This window comes from Pyxicephalus adspersus, chromosome 12 (genome assembly GCF_032062135.1).
Source record: "Pyxicephalus adspersus chromosome 12, UCB_Pads_2.0, whole genome shotgun sequence".
In the NCBI taxonomy this organism is placed as follows: Eukaryota; Metazoa; Chordata; class Amphibia; order Anura; family Pyxicephalidae; genus Pyxicephalus; species Pyxicephalus adspersus.
In genome coordinates, this window is record NC_092869.1 from 6,713,531 (window position 1) to 6,722,559 (window position 9,029).

General features: G+C 35.9%; 1 protein-coding gene across 2 annotated transcripts in view; it reads right to left on the reverse strand.

The window, feature by feature from the left end:
- Nucleotides 1–8,701, reverse strand: part of LOC140342033 (nuclear receptor subfamily 2 group F member 5-like) — a 27,101-nt gene extending 18,400 nt beyond the window's left edge. For both annotated transcript variants that reach the window (XM_072428031.1, XM_072428030.1), the window contains exons 1-2: nt 8,523–8,701; nt 7,557–8,232 (exon numbers count right to left, since the gene is read on the reverse strand). In XM_072428031.1, the coding sequence (XP_072284132.1) occupies nt 7,557–7,938 (382 nt within the window). In that variant the 5' untranslated portion in view covers nt 7,939–8,232; nt 8,523–8,701. The remainder of the gene's footprint in view (nt 1–7,556; nt 8,233–8,522) is intronic.
- Nucleotides 8,702–9,029: the final 328 nt, after the last annotated feature.

Consider the following 9,029-nt stretch of genomic DNA (forward strand, 5'->3'; position numbering starts at 1 on the left):
TAAAGGGAAAGTGTATAATGTTCAAGTAAAAAAAAATGATAATGAAAATCTTTGGCCTAATTTAAAAAACACGTGTATGACACCTACCACGTGAGCCCCGGGATATTTTTACAAACATAACATTGAGCCAGTAGCAACATAGTCGTCTTATACACTCAGCGATGTTGGAATTTCCCCAGCAGTATTTTTTTTTAAGACTGATGCGGTGGGAGATCTTTTAAACATCTGAGCTTCCCAGGGATTTTGACGTTATCAGCAGAGGAACCACACAGAGCAAAACATAGGTGGTCAGTCTAGCAAAAAGCTTGCGTCTAAATGTAAATGAAGCCTTTCTTCTGTCGTAGTGACCCACAATGCATTGCTGGAAACAAACACAAACACAAAATCCTGCAAACCCCATGGAGTATAACTAAAGGCATAACAAGGTAATGTAACACTATGGGAATTTACATGAGGAAAAACTAAAATATATACAGAGCATTACGGTTATCTATGTAGTCCTAAAAGTTTAGGATTGTTAACTTTGCAACCAAACCAGTTTTAGGTTTTAAGTCAACGCTTCAAGCAAAACATTTTGGGATCTGTTTATAAATATTGGTAACCAAGGTTCGTAGCTAGCAATGCCATGTTTCTCAAGTTGCAAACATACGTAAAATTTCTGATAATGGAAACAATCTTTCCGTAAAAATTTCCATTGATAGTAGAACAAATGCTGTTCAATTTTATGTGGAGGAGGAGCGGGAGGTACCCCGCTGCGTCCTCCTCCATTGGAAATGACAGTGGTCATCCCTGGTCAGTTGTTTAGTAAACTGGCACTTGCTAAACGTAGTTGTATGACCGCTGTACACACACACTAGACAATTATCAATTGTGTGTACATAGCTTAACTTTTTTATATGTTTATCAATGCAGATTACTGTTATATATGGTCAATAAAATGGAGGAATGGTGTGAAACAAGAATTGATGTTAATAGTACAATACTATCTCCATCATTACCATACCTTATATCTTTAAGGGCGCCAAAACTAAGGACTTCTGATTACATAATTACCAAAAAAAAAACATATGATCTAGCCCTTAATCAATCTTCTGAATATTAAATAAAAAGTTATCATCACTGTGTTTAAATCAATAACTGTACATTTTTGTAAAAAAGACACATGGTTACATGGTTCAGAAAAAAAAATATTAAAAATTGTAGTGTTCTATCACATTAGTGGGCAGTGGAGAAATATCTCATTTTATTTGTGGTCAATGAAGAAGAACCCTCTTGTTAGTCTTTGGAAAATGGCATCATTATACTGGTGGTCAATGGTAAAAATGCTAACCATTAGGAAGAATGCCCCTTTTACTGGTGGCCACTGTCATTGGAAAGAATGTTACTAACATTGGAAGGTATGTCTCTTACATTGGTGATCAGTGGAAAGAATGTCCCCTATGTTGGTGATCATAGGAAAGAATGCCTCTTACATTGGTGGTAAGTGGAAAAAATTCTCCTTACATTGGTGATCAGTGTCGAGAATGCCCCATACGTTGGTGGTCACTGCTAAGAATGCCCCAACGATTGCTGAAGCCAGTGGTTATATATCTGAGAGTCAGAAATTGCTCTGATGATCACACTGGTAATCAATTGTATGAATGTCCCCTATGTTGGTAGTCAGTTGCAAGAATGCCCCTTACATTGGTGGTCAATGGGAAGAATACCCCTTACATTGGTGGTCAATGGGAAGAATGCCCCTTACATTGGTGGTCAATGGGAAGAATGCCCCTTACATAGGTGATCAGTGGGAAGAATGCCCTTACATTGGTGGTCAATGGGAAGAATGCCCCTTACATTGGTGGTCAATGGGAAGAATGTCCCTTACATTGGTGGTCAATGGGAAGAATGCCCCTTACATTGGTGGTCAATGGGAAGAATGCCCCTTACATTGGTGATCAGTGGGAAGAATGCCCCTTACATTGGTGGTCAATGGGAAGAATGTCCCTTACATTGGTGGTCAATAGGAAGAATGCCCCTTACATTGGTGGTCAATGGGAAGAATGCCCCTTACATTGGTGGTCACTGATATGATTGCCCCAATGGTTACTGAAGTCAGTGATTACCTAATGATAATCAGAAGTTGCTCATTGCATAAGGAACCCCAAGCAACCTCTGGAGCAACCCTGGTTAGGAAGGGCTGTACTAAACTATGAGAAAAATCACACCAAACCAATACAGCCTGCACTCCTTTAGTAAACAAAACCCAATATTTCAACTAAGTCCTGTAAAAAAAAACAAGTATTTTTATCATAATTAATACGGTCTTTAAAATATATAAAATAAATTGTATTTCATCCACATTATTTTAGATTAGTGAATCAGATGAATCTATGGTCAGATCATTCCCCGTTATAGGAGGAAAAATCTTGTTTTTTCCCTGCACATAATCGGGTATTTAAAATGAACAAAGATTCACCCTATTTACTAATGAGCATGGCCAACATATACTCTGCTTAGTGAATGGACTCTACCCCTTTCATGAATATACCCCAATATTTCATTTAAGATATTCTAACATGAATTCACAATTAACGTGACAAGTTATTTATTATTTAGATTTTTTTGCTGGCTTTTATCCATGAAATGTTCTTCCATTAGTTTAATTCAGATTCCTTATTCAGTTTTAAAGTGATCATAATCCGATCAATAGTACGTTGCTTCATGGCGTTGTAATTTCATTCAATAAATGTTACATGCCATTGTTCTAAATTAAAAATAAAATTTAAAAAGATAGAAATGGAAAAAGAAAAGAAAATGAAAAAGAGAAGAAAAAGACAGAAATAGATACACTGACACTGACAAGGGGGGTGAGCACATTCTTCTCCTAGCCCAGTAAACCTGTGCGCACTTTAAACACCCAATCACATGCTGAGGAATTACCCAAAAAAAGAATTTCCTCTGCCCATGATTGGATGATTGGAGTGAATACAGCTTCAGTGATCTGTAGTGAAAAATATACTCCTCCAGTCCATCAACCCTGATATATCTCTTCCCTGAACAGAAAGTGGATGGATGGTGCTTTTGGACAGTTAATGAATCAGTATAAAATATAAAACCTATAATCATTTTTTCTTTTAGATAGATCTGAGAAGGAGCAGATCTGGAGCGTATGTAAGTAAAGCTGAGGAAGGATCCGCTGGGGAACGAGGCACACAGAGAACTTTCCTGATATCGGCTCTTGGAATGATAATCAGACTTTTCATGTACAGACACAGGGGATACATGTTAGATTAGATGCGTGTATGACTTATTCATTGACTGGCAGCTCTGAATGTAACGCACTCCAAGAAAATGACACAGAAGCTGGGGAACACATAGGAAAATATAGGAACATGGACTATTTGTAAAACTCAGTGTCCACATACTCTTGTCCTTAATTATTATTATTATTATTGTAAAAATGTGATACAAGTCTATCTTCATACTATAGGTTATTTACTTCTATATTCAGAACATAAAAACCTACCTTGTCTATTGCTTAGAAATCAATTCATGATCTATTTATTTCATATAATCATTAATGTCATGTGTCTTTTACAAGACTATCTACAACTATAGACTTTCTACATCTATATACAAGACATATCTATCCTTCACATATCTGCTATGTCCACTGCTTGGCCATCTATACTGATTTGTTATTAAGACAAGACTATCTATAAACTATATATTTTCTTCATTTATATACAAGACCTATCTATACTTTCTATATATGTCTTGCTGCCTTGTTTATCACTTATTTGTCTACTTTGATCTATAGATCTAGCTATATAAATATCTATCTATCTTAATATCTATTTAATTTATACATTGAAAATCATCTAATAAATACAAGACTATCTATAGACTACATATAGGCTTTGTACATCTATATACAAGACATATCTATCCTTCACATATCTGCTATGTCCACTGCTTGGCCATCTATACAGATCTAAGTTATTAAGACAAGACTATCTATAAACTATATACTTTCTTCATTTATATACAAGACCTATCTATACTTTCTATATATGTCTCGCTGCCTTGTTTATTACTTATTTGTCTACTTTGATCTATCTGTATAAATATCCATCTATCTAAATATCTATTTAATTTATGCATTGAAAATCATCTAATAAATACAAGACTATCTACAGACTACATATAGGCAGCTGTATACAAGACCCCCTTATCCTTCCCATATCAGCTATGTCCACTTTTTGTCTATCTATCTATCTATCTATCTATCTATCTATCTATCTATCTATCTATCTATCTCACATATGCAATTCAAATTACAAAACTATCTACAAACTATATACAAGACATATCTATACTCTTTAAATTTGGCTCTCAACCTTGTCAAATATTTATCCATCTATTTTGATCTTTTTTATATATTGTATATATGCCTTGAAAGTCGTCTATCTAATACGAGACTATAGACTATAGATTTTCTATTTCTTTATACAAGATGTGTCTACATTTTCAATATATATAAATATCTCTTTGCGTATCTGCCTTGTCTATTTATTTTGATCTATCTCCTTTTCTATTTCATACATGCCTTAATGTCATCTTTTTAATTCAAGACTACACCTATGTACAGGTCTTGGCCATCCTATATTGTGCCTTGTGCACTGATTGTCCATCTATCCATTGATTGATTTACCTATCTATCTCATAAATACCTCTCATGTAATTTATAATACAAGACTATCCATAAACTTTACAATCTACTTCCATATGACATACATATCCGTACTTCCTACATAAGTCTTCTTTTTTTTTAAACATGATCTATTAAGTCTTGTCTCTCCATCAGTTTTTGATGTCATCAATGTGTCCATCAATTATCATCAACATTTTTTAAACTATTTCTATTTCTCCCATCTATCCACTCTCTTTCAATTTTATATTAATAGTAAATTAAAAAATGTGCGCAGACATTTTTTTTTATTTCATACAATTTATATTCTTTGTTGTTTTACATGACAATTGGGGTAGAAAAAAAAGTCCACTACTAAGTAGCTTTAGGAATATTAGCTATACTATATTTATATGTAGCTATTACTATAACTTGAGCCATGGGTAGGTGAGATTTCCCTGGGGCGAGATGCGGGCACTCAGCAAGACACGAGTCACAATTCATTTCTGCCTTGTTACAGCGCAGATTTATAGACCATCCAAACAGAAACGTATGTTAATGTATTGCTGGTTCCACCATCCCTGCCTGTCTGTGTACACTATGCAGTCAGTATGTTTATCATGAAAGCACATCGCTTGCTGATAAACTGGAGGAATGCTGCCTGGCCAGCTGACAACTACAGCCATTCTTTGTTGTTAAACACAGTTTTACTTTTAATCCTCCCCTATAATATATCCTGTCCTCCCACCCAATGCACACACATGGCATTCTACTGTCCTCCCATGATCCAAAAACATACTGCTAGGTAGCCTGGCTTCCACCCAAATTGTCCCCAGTGTGTGAATACAAGCGTATGATATTAGATTGTAAGCTCCTTCGATGGCGTGGCGAATAACTCAACATTTTCTGTAAAAATTCAGCATACATTTATATACATTTTAAAAATATTTTCTAGTGCAAAAATATGTAATACAAGCTATACATGAACTGGAAAAATATGTTCCTTGTTTTTAGTATATTTGTATAAGTATATGGCATATTCTTAGAGGAATCACTATATTTTATTTAAGCTCAGGCAAAATATTTCTATTGTTGTTATTTGAAGTTAGTAATAAAGAAAATATATGGTAATGTAAAAAAAAGAAACACATAATGTTCCATTTTAAAGTATAACAGCTTAAATTAGTAAAGAGTGCATATAAAATATATAAAAGCACAATCATGAGCATGGTATATCAATAAAATATATTGTATTATAATAAATAATATTAATAAAAATAAAAACTACTTTATGGTATATACTTCACCCTATCCCTGGACCACAAATGTCTAAATATTTAAAACAAATAAAAAATAATTCACAACACAAAAGACAGCAATCTAAAAAAAACAAATAATTTGCTGCAAATTGCTAACAAAATATTGATATTAATTAATTCATTCCAAATGTAATTAGTAATTTTAAAATTGAGAAGTACTTGTAAAAATAATTTAAATCTGGACCCTTTTCTTTCTTGTAATATTTATTTTTTTTGCCCTTTTTTATTAACCACACCAATTTTATAACAATTTATTTTTACTGCCTTGCATAGATTTTTTTTAATTATATTTTGTCTTTTTGTTTTATATTTTTTAATTTAACTACAAACAAGTTTTTTTTTGTTTTTACAAAGTTGCATTCAAGTGTTTGTAGGAATTATGTAATATTATATAGATGAATGTCATTATTTTTGTGTAGTATCTCTGATTGTTACTGTAATATTATTCTATATTCTTTTTAATTATTTTCACATTAGATTAATCTAACACAAATGTGTACAAGAGATATAAATATAGGCAGAACTGTTCTTAATTACTCACAGCTTCATGGAAATATTGCAATACATAAAATACGATTTCATAATTAGCATTCTTATCATTTCCAGCAGCAGCAATTTATTATAAACGAGGCGCCATTAACCTTGTGACACATGGAAGTGAAATACTTTTTATGCAATCTCTTTTTTTATGTTCTTTAAGGCATTGCCACCCATCAGGAAACTTTAATGGCAGAATTATCTGGATCATTACTGAAGTGTCTGGTTTTCTGCAAAGTTTCTTGTAAACAGTTTTCTGTCCTTTTTTACAAATCATTTGACACACAACCCAATGACAACATTCTAACATTTAATTTCAGATTTAGGATATGATATAAAAAGTTGAACCAGTGTGCATTCTCTGGAAAATGATGGAAAAAAAATTCAGGTTATTTTGTCCAAATTTTTGAAATTGGTTTAAAAAAAAAAATGGTGACATTGCTAAAGAGGTGCTGCGATTTTACCCCTTTGGGGTTGCGTAGATACATACTGTTTTTTTTTCTTAGGTGGTAGTGATATAGTGAATGACAATTGTGTATCTATGAGGGTAAGACATTGGCAGAACTGGACCATGCTCACATGAATTTGAATGGCTGGCAGGGCTTTTTTTTTTAATCAATCAAACATACTTTGCACATGCTTAGAAAGTACCAATATGTTATCCATGTTAATCCATAGCTTAGTATAATTTTTGGATTATTGTATGAGCTTTAGGAACATGCTAATTGAAGCTGCTCCCAATGCCTAGGGTTATGTCAAAACCAAAACATGGGGTTTTGGAAACTGATTATAAATTGCAATATTGTAAAATAAATTTATGCTTTTAATTGTTAAGGAGGTATACTCAGCCATAATCCCACCAAACCAGGTTTTAAAAAAAATAAAATTAAATTAAATTAAAAATAATATACACATTAAAATATAATAAAAAATACCTAAAAAAAAAAAGTTGAAAAATTGAGCATTTCTTTGTATGCCTTAAACTTGAATATTATTGAGGTGGTACCACCACTTGTGCCAAGACTCACCTTCCCTCCTCATGCCAACCTTGAGGCACTTCTTCAATCGGCAATACTGGCACTGGTTCCTATGGTGCTGGTCTATCGGACAGTCTCTGCTGCCCCTACAAGTGTAGGTGAGGTTCCTTCTCACTGATCTTTTAAAGAAACTCTTGCAACCTTCGCAGGTGAACTGCCCATAGTGCTTGCCGCTCGACTTGTCCCCACACACCATGCAGTCCACATTGGGCACCCCCTTGTCGCCGGAATGCGTAGCGTCCTGACCCTTAGGGGTGCTGGGCGTCTGAGGCGTACCCCCCGGGTCCTGGTTGCATAGTCCTGGGGGGTTGCTCACCTGGGAGCCCGGCACTCCCGTCAGGTCTTCCTGCCAGGGATTAACTACCATGGCCATAATACAGTGTCAAAAATCAGAGATCCACCGCTCCCGAGAAGACAAGCGCGTCCGCCAACCGCGATAAAATCGCTAGACTCGGTCAACCGCCTGACGGGTTTAAGAGTAAAGAAAATCCTCTCTTAATCCAATGACCGGCGTGGCCAGAGTCCAAATAACCCTCCAAGCAAACAGGAAGACCAGAGTGAATGAAATCCTCCTTCAGGCAGATGTGGGAGGGAGAATCAAGCAACCAATGCACTCAGGTCCATGTGCTGCAGAATCTTCCTGACCCAAAGGAAAATCCACTTCTACCTACAAGAAATCAGGGGAACCATTAAAAACATATCACACCAATGACAACATGCAACATTTCACAGACTCCCTGACAATTACATTGCAAACATTTCTACAAATGAATAAATGAGTTCACTTTGCAACATATTATGAATGAATTGCCCTTTGCATACCCCAAGCACATAATGCCAGCAGAATAAATTGCATTTTACATGTAATGGTTCTCATGCCCCTAATTGCTAATTATTGCAACTTTGCTGTGCAGGATTGGCATTGCCAAAGGAAGACATGCTGGTTTGGAGACTTACTGGAAGAGGCGCCTGTTTAAATGGATTCCATGGAGGTTGCTGTAGGGGGACAGAGCTGCAGCCCAGGCTGGTGAATGGAGGGGAAGTTTGAAAAGTGACACAGATTCGCTCTTGCGGACACACAGCCCCTTCCCTGGCACTGCTGCGAATCTTCCCCCAGCCAGAGTGGCCGCACCGCACCGCGCACACCAATTCTCATTTACACTGTGACCATGGAGATCTCCTAATTAGGGCAGGCGAGCCATATATGGCAAGAGCTATGACTTCACAGGGCAACCGAGTGAGCGTTCTGATTGGATGCTGGCTTCATGGGCTGGCAGAAGCAGGGAGAGTGGAAAGGGGAGGGGGGACAGAGGGGGATTGCTTGCTGCTGCCTGGGCTCTGTATTGCTGCTGCTCTGCTCCCATCACCTGCTAGGGGGCGCCACTGCAAGAGACACAAACTATACAACATAACCCAACACTGCAAGAGACTGTACAGGGTATAAACCCAATCTACAGGATAGAT